At 34.3% G+C, this 19,030-nt stretch overlaps 2 protein-coding genes across 2 annotated transcripts in view; one reads left to right on the plus strand and one right to left on the minus strand.

Moving 5' to 3' along the window:
- The window catches only part of LOC134528148 (acid sphingomyelinase-like phosphodiesterase 3b), a 270,302-nt gene that overhangs the window by 79,958 nt on the left and 171,314 nt on the right, over positions 1-19,030 (plus strand). The window contains exon 2 of the mRNA XM_063361477.1: positions 2,753-2,829. Coding sequence (XP_063217547.1) covers positions 2,769-2,829 — 61 coding nt within the window. The 5' untranslated portion in view covers positions 2,753-2,768. The remainder of the gene's footprint in view (positions 1-2,752; positions 2,830-19,030) is intronic.
- LOC134528088 (uncharacterized) lies at positions 10,043-18,752 on the minus strand. The gene is made up of 3 exons (XM_063361342.1): positions 17,338-18,752; positions 17,071-17,211; positions 10,043-14,485 (listed from the first exon to the last, which is right to left on the minus strand). The coding sequence occupies exons 1-3, from the start codon at positions 17,577-17,579 to the stop codon at positions 12,223-12,225; spliced, it is 2,646 nt and encodes an 881-aa protein (XP_063217412.1). The 5' UTR covers positions 17,580-18,752; the 3' UTR covers positions 10,043-12,222.

The raw sequence follows: 19,030 nt of genomic DNA on the forward strand, positions 1-19,030 counted from the left end.
GTTTTCGAAAGCGAACATATACGGATGAAGCACGCGGGAACGCCATCTTTTCGAGAATTTTTGAAACTTCCACCGATGGCGGCACCGTGTTTACCAATTTCCGTTCCAGTCGACTTCCGTTGCATTCACGAACTTCTCCTTCTAAATTCCCTATACCGAGAGCTAACATGTTTCCACATAATAAATAAAACCAACCTGACATTAACATTTATGTTGGTTTATCCGGTAGCAAGATATACTTGTAGCACACAAGTGGTTGATTAGCTCCCACTTGTGTCTTAAACACGCCCTGGAGGACTCTGAGCCAGTAAGAGCCAGGGAGAATCATCACCAAGGAAGTAAACCCCATGACCTTGGTATAGGCCAATAGATTTATGAAATTTGCTGATCACGAATGGGATAGTTGACACTAGCCTGTAGCGAAAAAAAAATATTCGCGAAATGATAAATGACTACACAGGTGTACTACGTAGGGACGGAAATATTTTGCGGGTTCAACGACATACAGGATAGATTGCATCATTCTATGAATACTTGACTATCGATGTCGTTGGTACGTATTCGTGTTAATTTTGTGATAGTTTCGAGTATGTTGCTTTTAAACGGTCAGATTAATTTTTTCAGTGGTAGGTTTTGCTGTTAGCGCGAAGATTTCCATACGAATATCAAGCGGAATTATAACACAAAGAACTAAAATTCAAAACTTGGTGCTTCTGCGATTTGCCCTCAGTTTGAATAGACCGTTTCGAGCTAACGAGCAATAACTGTCATTATAATTACTACAGAACTGCAACATTTTTATTTTTTGGTCTGATTTGCAGAACCCAAACGGAGGCTTTTTGCAAAAAAATCTTAACGCTTATTAGACTGCAATATGGTATGCCTGCGCTCACGGTTTTTTCCTTTTAATTGGAGAAGCATTTGCCTTATCTGACTAGGCCATTCAGTACGCGTTTGCTTCCAAACTGAATGTATATTAATAGTGAACCAACAGTGAATATGTACCTAAACAAAAAATCAACCATTCACAAAACACAGACTATGTTACTGTGTATTAATTTTCAGCTAGTCTATAAATATTTTTTTTCTTGAAAAATATATGCCCATAATTGTCGCGCATTAAACACCACGAACTTATTTTTTGCTCACTGAACGTAGATGGGCCTAACAACCTTCGTGTCAGTACAACATTATATATATATATATATATATATATATATATATATATATATATATATATATGTATATATACCTATGTATGTGTGTGTGTGTAAATTGTCATTCGTTCCAAATAGATAATCTCTCACAGTTATTCACCAATTGCTTTTAAAATTTGTCACAAGTTACATTACAATACGTGGGTGGTTTTTTGTATACATATATCACACCTGTGACATGTAAAAAAATAGATAGGTAAAAACATTAATTTTTAAAATTTTCATTGCTATAGAGTGACATATATAGATATTTAGATATTGGTATATAGAGGAGTAAGATAGTGAGATATAGAGATATATAAATATATATAAATACAGAGAGATATACAGAGAGATAGAGAATAAGAGAGAGATGCTTTGTATTTGTGTACCTACTACAAAAAAAAAATACAAAAAATATTTTTTTTTGGAATTACAACGGATACTAGGTATTATATAGAGTTGTATAAATAGAGAGAAATATGTATGATAAAGAGAGGAGAGAACGAAAGTCGACGGGTTTCATTAACGAGCTGCCACTTTGGTATTTTCCGGCCCAGTAGATCGCAATAACCACCGCTATCTCTCGATCCTCAGACGCGAGGTAGCTACCCGCGGGGATGCACATTCTCGTTGTCATATGGTTAAGAGTCTGGGGGGTTTGAAGGGGGAGGGGGACAGGATAAAACCGTCCTTGCAGCCTTTCGTTCAGTGACGTTGTTTGGATGTGGACAAAAAAAATACTACTTACCTGCAAAGCCCTGGAAGTGTTATAAGATATTTTTTTATATTTAATTTGTATCATATATAATTTGAGATCAGAAAAATTCACCGATTAAGTTTTGCGAATTTTAAAATTCAATCACTTTAAATCTTCGGTTTACTTTTTCGATTTATTGCAAAAAAAAAAAAAAAAAAGTCAATGAGAATGGATTAACCGAAGGATCATATCTTACGCTCAAACCAGAAAATATGTGCATCTTTAAACTGAGCAGCCAGGTGACATTTACCTGGGTACATAGAGAATTGTCAAGTCCACCCGGAAGATCTTTCATTGAACACGCGAAATTTTCCAGATTATATTTATTAAGAAATTTTTTTAACCCTTATATTTAAATGAAAAAAAAATTGTACCCATAACAAAAATATATTTTTCAACATAGATCCTACCAAAGTTTTGTCTACTAATAAATGTTTTTGCTTGAACAACAAAATATTATGTTTTCACCAAGAAATATTATGTATAGAGTTTATTTAACTAAATAATATAAAGCAGCATTAAAAATTTTTTATTTATGCATAAGTGTTAGGGAAAAATTAAAATATTTGCACTAATATTTTTAATGAAAAGGCTAAAAAAATTAATAAACTAAACTTATTGTTTAAAGTAGCTTTAAATATAATTTAATTCGTGAAAACAATTGGTGAAGTAACAATATATAATTAGAGAAAATCTGTATTTAAGCTTTACTCCTTAGATGTTTATATAACGCAGACTAAATTTAACTACATCTAAAGTTTCAGTTAGGTGAATTGTGGTTTGTATTTCATTTCAGCTCATCGATAGCCAACATGGGGATTTACCAACTCCTCTTGGGACTCCTGTTCGTCTCTGCTGCTCAAGCCAAGATAGGTGAGTTGTCACCATTAGTCATCTTTTCTTATAGTAGCTGTTGCTTCATTTTAAATTTCACTTGTCTTAAATATGAACTACTACTCAAATTAATCATTCCCAAAACAAAAGAGCACAATAACATATAAACGTTTAAACATAAGACATCAATTTTTTCCTTTGCCTAGAGATACTGGAAATACAGAACAGTATTAAAACATTGTCATTGAGTACGTAATAAAAAAATACAGAAAATAAGTTAGTTTAACGTGTTTCTGTAATGCAAAAATGGAACCTTCCTAGTCAGTATAAAATACATTATTTATTAATGCAAGATACGGCTCTACTACATAATATATACGTTCGTTTAAATCGATGTCATGTCAAATTATGATCTTATTTTTCATACATTCTACCACTATATTGCTAACCATATTTTGGGCAGACTGGTTGTAGTTCGCTAATTTTAAAATTAGTTTTCACCAGGAGCGCAGGATTGCAACTTTCGTATGATTCCCAAAGATGAGCTTTCCTTACTTCAAACTGAAGTGTTTTGTTTTCAGTCGAGAATAGTTTTGCAATTAAATGTAACGACTTCAAAACACGCAAGATCATATTCATGGAACGTTACTGTTCATATGAATTAATTAAGCATTGTTGCAGCGAACACAATTATGATTCGTCGGTGGAGGAAGGGAAAGAGATTAAAATTTCTGTTTCATCAACGCAAAATTGGCCAAGTACGTGGTAGAAAACAAGCACGAAACATCCACGTTTAAGTTTTAGAGTAAGGCATTTAATGCTTATTATTGTTAACACAAGATTAAAGTAACAGCACTGAAAACCAATCCTATTAAGGTTCATTTAAGGACAGCAAAGTTTCGCGGTCGTTGCATAAGGTTTCATGCCATGCGGGTTTCTGCAGCTGTTAACACCAACACAAAAACATCATCAAGAGCCTGCTACCCTGATGATGGCGACTGCAGTGTTAACCAAAACGTCGTGAAACCACAACTTTTTATGCCGCGAAAAACCCATAAACCAAGCAACCTCGGTTGGGAGTGGTTTTATGTTCCTCAGATAGAATTTTATTTGAAACGCATTGGTAGGTATTGTAAAAAAATTCTGCTTGATGCCAGAGTAAAAAATTAAAAAGAGAAACGATGTATTAACTAAACTAAATTAAATAAATTTCATGGCCTTGTAATTTGTAAACAGTAAATTTCGCAGCGCTGAAGGTTATCACCATCACGCCGTCGAATCACAATGTCGTCGCGAGACACCAAATTATCGCCAAAAACCACTGCATTGAAGCGTCTTTCATGTTTGCCTGCTGATCTTTTATCTGCTTTATACAAAATTTTGTGATTATAGAATATGTCAATTGAATAATTTGACCAATATATTGTGTTGATGCAAGAGTTGTTGCAGTTGCACAGTAATCTCTAGATTTAGGGCACGACTTATTGCACAACGCTGATTGATTTCATTATCAGAACTTCCAAGGAAATAAATCTAAAGAAATTTGTAACCGCAATTCAGTGACGTCAACAATGCTCCTGCACGATGGTGAATTTGTTCTTGAATCTGTAAAATAGAAAACAAATACTTGATTTATGAGCTTCGGTCAAACGTTGTGTCGTGTATTTGTTTAGCCTATGTGATGTGTGATGCAGTCGAAAAAGAATTAACCTTAAAAGTTGGGTTGAAGCCTCGTTCTTCGATAATATTCGCCCTAGACGATGTTATTTGAAAGGAATTGTTGTACTTTTGTATATTCTGCAATAAATGCTTCAATAGAGGTTATTGGCCGGAAAGCGATGATGCGAGTGGCTATGGTGGTGGTGTTAATTGTAATTTGACTTTTCCGCTCGCACAACATAATCCTGGTGGTTTATGTGGAAATCTCAAAGCATCGCAATGTTGAGAAACAGTGCTCATTGTTCCGAAGTCGACCGATACATCCGCGGCGTAACTGACTGTTGTATCATATCTGAACGCCAAACGATTAGGTCGTAATGTCACGCTTGGCAGTCGGTTTTGTTGCCGTTCCAAATTATTTTGTGTGTAGGCTCCGACTGAGTCGAACTCGACTGTATCCGTTGTTGTGGAGTCATAATGGATAGCACTTGAGAAAATCTTATTCGATTTTCTTCCAAACCGTGTCTACACTCTTCGTCAGTCTCATTTACTCGACGAGCATGTAGTTGGCTTGCGTTGCGCGTTCACCGACCGATATTTCGATGCCTCATGGTAGCATTTATATGATATATGTAATTTTGAACTGAAATCAATTGAATGTACCAATTTTATAATTTCAACGGATATTTTATGCTTTGATAACATGTGACGGTTTTGAATGCACTAAAGACATAATAACCTCTGATTAAGCATTGAAATATTTAAAGTGAAATTTGTTGTTATGAAAACCTGTGACAGCAAAACTCTCAAACTGAACGAATTTTTCAGATTATTTTTCCTGTTAATTTTCAATTGACAATTACTAACACACACAAAAAATAACCATATAGGTCGAGCATTTCTCAAGTGACGGTCTTTCACACGTGCGGCAATTAATTTTTGTATATATATTTACGTTTTTTTGAGATAATACTGAGTAATTATTTCGAAAATTGGTGCATAATTTTATATTTTTATTTATGTCCCATTCAAGCATAATTTTTTTGAAACATAGAAAATATATTTGAGTATTAAATATTTTGACCTTATTTGATTGTATTACGCTTAGTAATGTGCGCAGTTAAAACTGGAAAGCAATTCAGGGAACGGTTTACAAATAACTTGTATCTATTGGACGTACTGGGACAACAGCATCATAAATCTATCTCGCGTAGGAATCAGAACCCAGTACTACTGCGAACAATATTTTATAGTGATACAGTTGTTTTCTTTCAAATGTAAAAATCTTAATTATTACTGTTTCATTTAATATATATATATATATATATATATATATATATATATATATATATATATATATATATATATATATATTACAGCCTAGGTTCGGCAGGGGCGGGAGTGAATCTCGCCATTGCAATGCTCCGCGTCCAACGCTTGTCTAAATTGGAGCACACAGAAAGGTAATTAGATCACCATGCAAACTAGATAGCTTCCCATGACGGGGAATGAAGGAAAAGTAGGGGAGGGGGTGCCCCAGCGATGCTCTGTTGCGAAGCAGCCCGCGCTATCTAATTGCGTTTGTCGGCACAAGGAGTGGGGCTCGTGAAACAAAGGAAAATCCCCACCACGTGTGGATGCGTGTTTTTTTTTAATGTAATACACCTCCCTCTTTTTCTTCAGCGGGGTGTAGTAAGAATTTCTAACTTTTTAGAAGATGTTTTCGTGTGTTGACAATCTTCTACAATGTGTGTGTGTGTGTGTGTTTGTCAGAACCACGACAGACAATCTTCGGCTGAAGGTTCGTCACGTCGGAACAAAATACTGTCTAAAGTGCTTCCCTAGGCTGTTTCGTCCACAAGCGGTGAGGGGGAAAATAAGGGGGAAATGTCCTTTCCCCAACCCAGCAGTTTTTAACTGGAACTACAAGCTACACAAGGAAGAGACTCGTGTTCAGAATTACGTTGTAACAGTCCAAAACCTTTTTTTTTTCCTCCGAAGTATTATTTTAAATGCACATTTTCTAAATAAGTATGTTTATTATAATTTTCGAATAAATTTTTAAAAAATCTCCCATCTGCCACTGGCCTTTGAAGTTGGAGTTAACAGGTTTTTGATGGAAAAATTATGGAGAAATTATTATTATTATTATTATTATAATGTGGAAATTGTTTAAATAAACTTAGGTACAAGTTTTACAACCTTGTACTCTCAAGTTTTCATTCATGTGAGTTGAACTCTTAGTAAGCCTGTAAACCAACAGATTAAAAAGGGGAATCATTCAAAAGGATCATTGAATCTGTAAAAATGTCCGGTCAAATTGCAACTTCTGCGTTAAGGCTAAGATCCTGAGTTTCTCGCGAGCTGGCAAAGACACGCGTAGTTATCTTTGTCCTCAACAGAGCGCACTAGTAGTACGGCTGAACGATGTAGTGACGCGCTGAAAAAGGATTGGGGGGGGGGGGGAAAGAGGACGCTGTTCTCAGAATTCTTATCTCCCAGCGGGGTGTCATGTTTACGACAGGTCTGGAAGAGGGGGGTGGGGGAAGAGTGTACTCTGCCTCGGCGAGCATTTAGATTTCCAATCCCTTTGCCATTCTGTCCCTTTCCACCACACCCACTCAAGACTACTCGATCCTCAACAAAGCGCAAGGGAATACAGAATAAATATTACTATTTTTGGTACATTTCAGTTAGAAACCTGTACGTAACCGAGTGCAACCCAAGGTAATTATAATAAATATTAATTTGGTGCACTACACATATACGATATACAAATTGTATGTTTTACTGCGGTGATTATGTGGCCAAAACTGTCAGATTTGGTCTCTTTTGCAAGAACGCACGTTCACAGCTAACCACTACATTCAAATAAACTGGCCAGTAATGTAGTTTTCCTGCCCCTGTAAAAAAAAATAATAATTTTTAACTGAGTACTACAAAGGTTTTGCGCTTCTACAAAATTTTTTTTTTTTTTCCACATTTTGTCACAGGTGTGTGCGTATGTGTATTATACAAACAGTTGAACGTTGACCATCTAATAGCATGACTTTATGTTGCAAAACGGTATTATTTGCTATATTGATATCTGATTAGAACTGTATTTTTCTGTGCAACTATATATATATATATATATATATATATATATATATATATACAGGCGAACTTTTTATACTATCGGATAATTTTTTGTAGCTGAATATCTGTCTTCAAAATATTGCAGGTTATTGCATTAATTTTAGTGTTTTAAATGTATTATGTTTTTATGTATGTATACATGAGGCTAGAGCTAGAAAAAAGTTTTTGTTTGCTTTTTTAGCTGACCTGTGGCTTTTGATTACACTTTTTTTTTATATGTGATGTTTAAAAACGTTATTAGTAAATGTCCTGGCATTCGTACTTCTTGTAAAAAATATAATCATATTTTCGAAAATTAAACTATCATTTAGTAATTTATTATTGCAATATAAATACTTGTGTATGCCAGTCGCGTCTGGCGAAATGAGGAGCTCCTTCACGCTATCCCTACTGGTGACGTCAAGCATCACTGGTAGTTCGTTTTTTATGTATGAACTGGATGTCAAAGAGGCTCGAAATAAACATCAGTTGTAACTAATAATAATAATAATAATTTAATTATGAAAGGGTCACATACTCGAAGAATCGCCTTCTCTACGCAATCAAACGTGTTTTAAAATATCTAAGGAGTAGGCTACACGTCATAGGTTGTATAAGAATATTTCGGAGGGAGCTAACCAAGGATATTTTATCGTGCATACAGATAAAGTGATATTTTAAGAGTAGTATTATCCCCCCCCCCCCCAACACCACCACCAAACTGATGGATTTATTGGCACATCCGTACATAAAAAAAAAACACTGCTCCAGAATCTGCACCTGAATCGTCTTAGTGGGAAAAAGGTGTACATAAATTACGAGATCACTGAGGTTATAAGGAAGGTAATCAACCAGAGTAAGTGATTAGGAGCAAGGAATACTAATGCAATTAATATTCCATTGATATAATTTAATGATAATTTTTACTCACGTTTTAGAAGTTGATATTGCTGAATAGCAAATTTTTCATTTTAAAATATTGTAACAATGAAAAATTGCGAACCAATAAACATTTTTTGCTTAGTATATCATTTTATTATGTCTTAAGACAAATGGAAACTAGATATTATGAGTACGAAATATTTGTAAGTAATAAAAATTTACATAATAAAATACTTACATTCATACAAAATACAAATATTTTTCTTAGATATACAAGTATAACTACATTTCATTTTCGGCCAACGAACAAATAGTTTTGCTTTGGGCCCTGATAATAATACATAATTACATTTTCATTTTTCACCAAAAGTACATGAGGCACAAAAGTCAATAAATCTTAAACACACAATAAAATATACCCAGATACAAACACCAATACAATAAAATAAAATACAATACAATACAATACTAATTTTAACTGAACATTTTTTGGATATATGCATAATTTTATTAAAATTAATCAGAAAGTAATGCAGTTACATGTTTGCAACCTTACGTACTTCACTTGCCTTTAACGAATCCGGATAAGTTCAATGTTTAGCCAGCCGAAAAGGATGTTTAGATTTTATTTTTAAACGCATGTGAAATTAGTCCTTTTTTTTTAACACTTCATCGCTGTCACGTGAATTTACGGCAACATACATTATTATTGTACTTTTGTTTTGTAGTAACGATCTGTAGGCTAAATATGTACATGTGTTTGTTGAAACTTCGTTTTAAACATCCATATACATAAATTAATTTTGTCAATTTATTTATAGATACCAGTAAAATACAAAATAAATTATATTTATTTTACGTCCTCTTAAATTATTTAAATGATATATAAAATATGACCAAAAATATTTCAAATGAAGAAGTATTTTCAACTTCAAGTACGCGAGAATTACACAGACTCATTTACTTGCGTATTGCATAGCATACATACTTCACGTCCATTTCTGACAGTCTTGCAAAGTCACTTCCAAAGTATCTACAAGTATATTCTTCAGGCGAATTCGGACACGGCATTATAATCTTACATTATATCTAGAAGACGTGTTCTTACATTTGCTTGGAGTTTTAAATTATTTTTTTGAAATAATAAAGTCAATTTTAAAGTTTAACTCATTGCAGAAACACTTACGCAATATATTTGGTGGTTCTCTGCAAGTGTATTTTGTGTTTTATTATAGTTTGATAATGAAGTTAATATGAATTTATTGCCTTTTTTCTGATATGTGTATACATTAGATGTATATGAATATAAAAATTTATGTAACAGGATGAATCTTAAATGGTTTGAACAGTTATCTATAATGACTGAGTAGGTTTTTTCATTAAAAGCCTTTCTTTTTTACTGTTTAAGTTGGATTTCTTTATAACTCAAAAAAATTATCACGTAACTAAAAAAATGAATAAAAGAGCAAACTTCTGTTCGTATGTAGGTGTTAATTTTGCTACCGTTTAAATCATGAAAATAATGTAATACAATTTGTTCTCTAGATAATTAGATTTAGAAGTAAGGCTACATATTTTAGTCATTAGCATGGTACGACTTCCGGAAAAGTTTTACATTTATATATTTTTTTTACAGAAGGTACCGGAGCTTGCAGGTTGCGCAGAAAGGAATTGTATTGTTTGTGAGAGTTCTCTGTTCGCAGTAACACCTATGATATATGTTTGATGTTCTGTTTACAACTCATCGTTAAAACTAAATTTTACATACTGATTATTATCCTTTTATTTAAAATCTAAGTTATTTACAGTGTTTAAAATATGCTTTCTTGCGTTTCGTTTTGTTTGTATGATATTTGAGTCACCCGCAAAGATAATGAGATAGATATTTTATACTGCTTCTTTCGCAGTTTTTTTAATTTTAGTCTTGACAATGGGGAAGCAATTATACAGGCTGTGCTAAATAGATAAATTATGCTTTATGTCATTGAGATCAAACTCTTCTATTTTTGTGCATTTTATAGTATTCCTAGTTTAGTTAATTTATCCAACAATATATTTATACAATCAAGGCCTTAGATGCTTTATAAAAAAAACTCATCTGATTCATAATCAGTTGCCGTGTATAGATTTATTTTGTAGATAATAAGCAGTATGGGTTTTAGTGCTTAGAGTTGATGTAAAACCATGTATTAAATTTGAAAGTATTTTGTACTTTTCATACTTAAAATTATCATACAATGTTCAAATATTTTTCGATATAATTAAGGACACCTGTATTTCGTGAATACATCTCGTGTCAGGCTATTTCACACATAACTGTAGCTTTTTTTTCTTAGAGGTTTGGCGAATTGCGGGCGTGCAGCAGTACGGTAACTACGTCCTCATTGGCCCCGTCAAGTGCGGGAAAACAGCCTTCACCGACCACAGCCAATAATTACAAGAAAAATCTACAGTGTTTTGTTAAATACCTTGACACGAAATGTATTAGCGAAATACAGGTGTCCCTAAATATAAGACGTAATTGCTCTCGGACGATAATTTTCTTTACTGGTATTATCACCTTTCTTATGCAGGAGAATAGTTTTTGTAGTCTTGTGATTCCCATTCTGAAATAATTCCAATAATGGAATATGTGTTTATTATAATAAATGGAGAAGTGTATATAATATTAGCAAATGGCTCATTAAAAATATGAAAAGAAATAATCATAAATTACAAATCATTCTACTGCACATAAATCACAGATTTTAAAAAGCAAAAATTACTATAACATTCAAAATATTACAGAGCGTGCAATGTAGAAAACACGGACGCATGTTGTTGTCTAAATGCAATAAATAAAATACAAGTCTGCGGCTTTAAAAACAAAAGAAATAAAATGTTTCATAAATATTCAACGCTTGTAAGGGTACAACTATTACACTGATATGACATAGTTTTTCTAGTAAGTACATCATACAAATTCCTAACCAGGCACACACAAATATATAATTTGTGTTACACTTCAATAAATTTGGCCATGATTTAAACCTAATAAATAAAGAATGCAAACAAGCTAAACTCTACAGAGTATCGTCGAATAAAATCTGGGCCAAAAGTAAATCAATATTTTAGTGCTCAATACAATTCGAAGGAAATGGAAGATATTTTGTAGTATTATAAATGATAATACAAGGATTGCTGATTTGGTTTTGTATTAATTTTGAGCGTAAAACCACCCCGAAAATATTGAATAAATTTTTCAGTTAAACTGCATATAAACTGAACTGGTTTGCTAGCTATCTTGCTATCGTAAACATGACTGTGAGTCTGATTGGCCATGTTGGTGATATGCACGATTTTCAAGGCTGTCTCCCGATATTATATATGTGTTTTATTTTTATACAAAATGAAGCACGAATATGTTATATATTTATTGTATGAGATACTAGTTGCAAAGACGTTACAGTTTGATTTTATGGGTAGTGAATCAGTGGTATAAAATAACTTCATTTATTTTTTCCCGATAACATCTTTTTGACATTAGTATAAAATAATCACTCGCCAACCAGAGAACCTTATTTTTTGTAGTCATGAAAAAAAAATGTTTGTATTCAATATCAGCTAATAACTTACTATTGCTTATGTCATCAAATACATTTACAGTACTGTTCAATTTGTACAAGCATGAGAAGTAAACAATAATTAGAATTTTTTTATCAGATATAAAGCATCACTGTATCAAATTAAAAAAAAAGAGTTCTCGTCAGCCACACAATTTCTGTCTCTCAAAATTCACACATCTGAAATTTTGCGTTTCTTTGAACGACTTTCTTGTGCCTGTATAATATATTCTGGCTCACGAATCGGTTGTCCCCTGGGACGACATGGATCAGCAAGCTCTGGCAACAAGCAGTTGTTAAAAAATCGCAACAATTTTGACTCCATTTTCTCAAGCCAGAAACAATCATCTCTCACAATTCTTTCTATTGAAATGCCTTTCGTTGTCCGAACGACAAAATCACACCACTTTCTTCGTGTGATGTGTAATTGCCCTTGCACTTGATAGTAGTAATTGTGAGAGCGATTCAAGCAAAGCTCGCCGTCGACAACTCTGCAAAAGAACGTTTTCAGCTGCATTGCTGCATCTAAAGGGTTAAGTTCCCTTGCAGAGTATGGACATTTCACCTCCACCAAACCATCTTCATCAACTAAACCATCAGGAGAAGCTGCAAGAAAGCAATGCTGAAGGTCAACGAAGAGACCACATTGTTTAACAGTATGGCCTGTTTGTTCTTCGTATAAAGCGACAGCTATGCGCTCGTTTGCTAGACCATGTATTGTGGCAGCATTCTCCAATACACGACTGTACACAATCGCTTCCACTGTCACTTTACACGAAGTATTTTCCCTCATTTTACAGACACGTCCGAAAAAGGAAGCAGTGACTCGTTTTCTCCGCTCCTTCATCCACAACTGACTGCTTCCTTGATCTCGTGTCTGCACCTCCAGATCATTCCTTTCTTGCACTGTAAGCTCTATGCTTCTCATCACAGACTCAGTCAGAATTTCTAGTTCAAGACCAGAAGCTGGAGGCTGAGTTGCATGAGGACCATAGCTCTTATCACCCTGTGGTTTAAATGATTCCGATTTCCGTGGTACATGCGGATTCATATCCAACCTTCGCCTACAGTTCGCCTGCTGTTTCTGTCTTTTTGCCATTAATCGCTTCACAGTCACTCCAGGGCTGTGACCTGTGATCGCCTTCATAGTTTGTCCATGCCATTTGTAGCGAAGTTGGAAAGACAAACCAGCAGCAGTAGCCCTACGGCTGTAAGACCCCTGCTGTGAACGGTTTATCTGCTTACCGCCAGCCATCCTTGCAACTAATGACATGTACATTTCTGCTTGGTTGGTTGTGAGATCCATTACAAGTGCTTGTGACTTTGCTCTCACTCGGTCAAAAGCTTGTTTGATTCCCACAATCAATTCACGAGGCAATGCGTCATAACTGCAGGGATTTGCTGTTTTACCAGCTCTCTCACACACATCTAAATTGCATAACTTATGGTCTCCAAACACATGGTTGGGCACATTTAGAAGTGTTGATTGAAGTAGCATAGCATCACCCCCACAGTTGCTGATACAACCTCTTGCACAGCGACAGAGGGCTTTGATTTTCGACTGGCTGAGATGCCGCATATGGATGCCCTTGGCTATGGCATAAAGATTCTTTTTGAGATTCTTCACGACATGGTTAGCACATTCAATCTTTTCAACATCTCTTCCGTACGAAACATTTGCAACTATGGCTGCATGCACACTTGAATCCCCATCACCAACAAACTTCTTAAATTGAAGTTTGTACTTGGCTTCACAGAACCGGAAACCTTCCACTATAATGTCTGCCTCCATTGCAGTGGAAGAATCAGTCCAGTTCCGGAAACACAGGTGAGGCGTGGGTTCCTTTTCCATCCGTTCGCTCCGAATGCATGCGGTACAATATTTGTTTCTCACACCAAGGAATAACAATTTCTTAGTGTAGAAGCCAATTATTATAGCACATCCAGACTTAGCAGAATACCTATGACCATAGGATCTTTGGCTCCAACCTCCATCCAAAATTCCTATGGTCCAAGCATATTCCTCATTTCCAACCATACAGATGCGTCCATCATCTTTCGCCATAGAGAACTCTTCCAGTGCAGCATCTTCCATTTCCTTCTGCAACATTGCCTTCCAGTGCTCTCCGATTCTGTTCTCGTGATAAGAAAAGCAACCCGGGCTCATAGGATGCATATCAATTAGTGACAATAGTTCATACAATGGTCCGTAGCCTAGACCAACCGAAATTGCGCCCCAAACAATCTTATCGTTGATATCTAAGTTGGTATCGATTTTGCATTTTCTTTTTCTTCCCACTGGAAGGCATTCCACAGGCTCAGATTTGAACTGCTGCTCTTGATTGCAGTGAGTGCACTTAAATTTAAAATTTGTCAGCAGACCGTACCTGTTGACACTTTCCAGAAAATATGTTCCTGAAGATGAAATGGGACACCTGTAAAACCAACATAATAATAATTTCTGGTAACATCTCCCAAAAACATTTGTTACCCGTTTGGCTTTCACACAATAAACAAGACAATTTTTTACTAGCATCGGCAATTTAGCTATAACTATTGCTATACATTGGTACTCAAGCTGTTAGGTTGTGATTTTATTAATTTCATACAACTGCTCTAACAGCATAATATTGCATACATCCAAACTACTGTCGTTAAAATCGAACATAAATAGCTTGCAGTGAATCCTGAAAGATCTGCCCGACTCTTTGTGATAAAAGATTATTCTATATATACGTAAATGTACGTTGAAGTGCACTGAGGTAAGGTGGTCAAGTTATCAGTACGGGTGTTACCTCGTTTCACCATACACAATAATCTTAGCAGCTCCTGAGCTCTGTCGAGTGACATGTGAACAGAATAAAATGAAAGAGATAAACTTACATGCCAGTAGGTTCGCTAATTTTTGAATATGAACAGAAGCTTCTTTATCTTTGTACTTATCAATATAATAACATGCACACCACTACAGTTTTCCCAAACTGTTGATGTGCATGTCACAATTAAATAAAAAAATAATTGTGACATGGCTCGAACAGATATACATTTTACATGCTTAAAAATTATGCTATTTTAATGTAAGTCTGAAATGTTGTTCAAGAAAAGGATACAATTTTCATTTGCATTTCACTGTGCTGCAAGAAGCCATGTGGCCATGGCCACATTTATTCGCGCATTTGCCCTCTTACACATCATGGTATAGTAAAACACTATTTCGATCGTCATCGTCTTCACCTCCAAAAAATTAATAATAAAAAATTAATAAAAAATAAATTGGATATTTACGTTGAGGTATTAAAATGTTACTTACTCGTAGAACAGATAGGTACTATCGCCATATCGGCAGACACGTTGGCACGTCCAACTGTCGTAAGCCAAGCGTGCAAATGTTATGATGCTATCTTCTTATAAGTAACAAGAATATGCACAATTAGAATATTACGTTTTTAAATTATTAAAAAATATATTTATCTTGTTCCTTTTACTATGTTTCTTAAAAAATTTCTGCAACAACGTTCTTCCGAAAGAAGGTATACACCGATTTTAAAGGTGCGTGCCTACTTTTTAATTTTATTTTTTTAGTAATTAGAAAATAAAAATTGGTACTTTTCCCACTTTCATCATTGAGGCTGCGACCCAAATTTAAAGTTTCCAGCCCTTTTGACAGTGGGTTGGAATTTGTATAGGCCATTGTGTGAGCGAGTGAATTACTTTTTGCATATTCGAGCAATTCTAAATTTAGGCCCTAAGTTTAATTATAACAATTTCACGTCAGCCAGAAAGCTCAAAGGCTGGTAAAACAATAGAATTTTATTTCATATAATTCTGTATCAATTTCATCTAAGTATTACACACCCATTTAAACACAATTTCTATACATAATAATTTTACTTCAGCAAGGTCTTCGGTTTCTTGTAACAAATAAAATTACCTAAAAAAATAACTGGACATACTTAAACAAAGTTTTTAAATTGTAACATTTGCCAAAGAATTTAAATAAATCTAACTGCAAATGTAAGAACACAGTATAAAGGTCTTTAAAATTGTATTTTGGAAAATTACCTCAATGTTTATTTGCTAAAACTCCTCATTTCACTTGTTGTGTGTGCGCGCACGTGGAACTTATGTTTCTATGATCATTTATAGTTGCAAATAATGTAGCGGAAGTTAAATTGAAAAATATATAATTCTTTCTGGCCAATATTTGTTTACAAACAAAATTTTACAGACCCCAAAAGCAAAAAAAAAAAAAAAAGAATCGCCACTGCCTTGTAATTGTGTTTCTAACGAACTTGTATAACTAACGAAAATGTGTAACTGCTAGGGGTTAGTGATACAATAAATGCTTGGGTAGTGAAAAATCCATTGTTGAACGACAGCATCGAGAGATTGGCCCTTATTTTTGTATCGTTATATACATAACTAAATAATTACGGGAGGAAGTGGCCGTAGGCGGCTGGTCCGCTCGGCGCGCAGGGGGGTTCCTTTGCGCGGCTGCCAAAAGTATGAAATTAAAAGAAAAACATAATATTGTTCGTACTGCAATTCAACTTTGCATTGCTTAGTGTAAAACTATACGATAAAAATGGAACCCTGTAATTTTTTAGCATAGTAATTATTTTTTTTGTTTGTTGGGGCAAAAGTCCATCTTTCCCCGATGAAAATTTTATATGGTGTGCAATTTTTTTTCCACTATAGTGTTTAACCTCTTATCGAATAAAGGCTTACTACGTTAGTAAGTAGCTCCACCACAGTTCACTCGATATATGCGTTAGCTGTGATTACATTGGCTATTTATCTCTCCTCGTCAATATGGCTCAAATATATTTTCCTTTTATTTTCAACATTTATTAATTTAAATCGGTATTGTTACATATCTATCCTATTTACTTACTAACTAATGAAGTCAATAAGTTTGTAGAAGAATTTTCAACCTTCCAGCCGGTTAAACGTTCAGAAGGCGGTAAACAGTAGTGGAAAAAAATCTAAATAACTCAATTTTACATAAAACAATTTTTACCTGTGTCTCTCCAGAAGACGGCATTGCACCATGAAGTGACGAACGTCAACCATCATTCGACCCTCTAACATACTGAGTCCCGGATCTGTCTGTGGCAATGGAGGCTCGTAAACCACTATCAGCGGAGGAAGGTCATCATTCCTAGAAGAGTTATTCCCTTTTAAGAAACATAGCCCATACAATAATTTTTATTCATATGAGTATTATCACATGAATTCTAAATTTACCTGTCATATCACAAACAAGATATGTAAGTGTAAAGCTTACCCTTGATAGTCATCGGACAGAGTATGTGTACTGTCATCAGTGTTGCGTGATGTACACGCCGCCACTGAAGACGCCATGGTGGTTACATCTGGCACTGTGGGGACCGAACTTTCACCGCCTGGGCTCTCTGGCAAGGTTGGTGTTGCAGGACCATCACCAGCAGGCAGAGGGTTTTGTGTCAACCCCAGCTTCTTCTTTTTTCTCGCTAATGTTGCAAGCCTAAGTGAAATAATATAATTCATTAGAGTAGTTAAAGAATTTTAATTTGCCTTTGCTTTAATATTCATTAAGTTTGCTAGTTTAAGATTTATTAAAAATTTATTTAAAGGAAACTATTTAATTAAAAATAGCCTGTCCCCCCCCCTTCTTTTTTTTGTGATTCATCTGCTGTTTGCCTAGATTTAGTCCATTAATCATTAATCTCTCTGTTGTCTATTTTCATCTGTAATATTTTTTAAAATATTTCTGAGTTAAGTGGTTTTTGTTTGTTGATTTTACTCTCGAATTGTTTAAGGTTTTTTCTGGGTGCACTTATAGCAATTTTTGCGGAAATTTTGATTTATTTACTACACATTATAGCATAAGTTTCGACCAATAGGTGGCACGGTAAAATGTCTAACATGTTTTTTATGTGATTAATTACGCATTTGTATTTAAAAATGCTTAAACTGTCTTTGGAATTTTGAATTCTATTCTGAACCACCTTTAGCATGTTACTGAATTTTACGTAACTATAAAAGATGTTGTCAATAACTTAATATGTTGCTCAGAATTCATATAGTATTACATTTGGCAAATTTTAAACCTGTAGATGCTCTTTAATAGTACTTAATTTTTTTCCATTATTTTTGCAAACAGTAGTTGTACCTTCGGAAATAAAAAGTAAATATTACAAAACTAAACTTGAAAAATATTTATCTACTGTATTAATCTTTATGCTACAAAACGAAATTTCGTTTGTGTGTGGGTACATTTTCACATTTGTAGTGTTACGTAACTGTTTACATACACGGATATCATCGTGATTATGGTTAAATATTTTTTTTATAAAATTAGTCAAGATTTAATTTAATAATGGGCCATTTCAGCGAAAAACTTGTAATGAAATGTTGGTATTCTGTAAGACAATGAGTTGAAGGATTGCTGGAATCAGAAGAAAAAAACAGTATGTGACGAAATTGTTTGTTTGTTTTTTTTCGAAAGAGGAAGTATCTAAAATAAACTTAATCTCATAACGTGCCAGAGACGATTAAATGTTATGTTTTTGTGCACGTAAACTGTCAACAGAAAATAAAATTTTTCTAAATGGCCTGCTTGTTTTTAGTGCATTATATACTGTATTTTATATACGCATTTGTTATAGGAATATACTATAAACTTTGACTTAATGGAACGATGTACGACATGTAATATGATTTGTCTTGCCATTTAGGTTGTATTTCCCAGGTTAGAACGAACAGTTACAACTCAAATGGAATTTTTAAGTAAGTACTTAAGTTTAAAAATTCATAATATGTTTTTGCCGCGTAGAATGCATGAAAACCATCGATAACTATATAATAATTGCCGCGGACTAATACGTATGCACTCATTTATACAAATTTGATTTCCTAGTCTAAACTCCCCCGTATCAAATACAGTCCTGCTACGATATTTGTTTTGTTTGCATTCATTTTGTTTTAGCACACCAATG

Source organism: Bacillus rossius, chromosome 1 (assembly GCF_032445375.1).
Source record: "Bacillus rossius redtenbacheri isolate Brsri chromosome 1, Brsri_v3, whole genome shotgun sequence".
NCBI lineage: Eukaryota > Metazoa > Arthropoda > Insecta > Phasmatodea > Bacillidae > Bacillus > Bacillus rossius.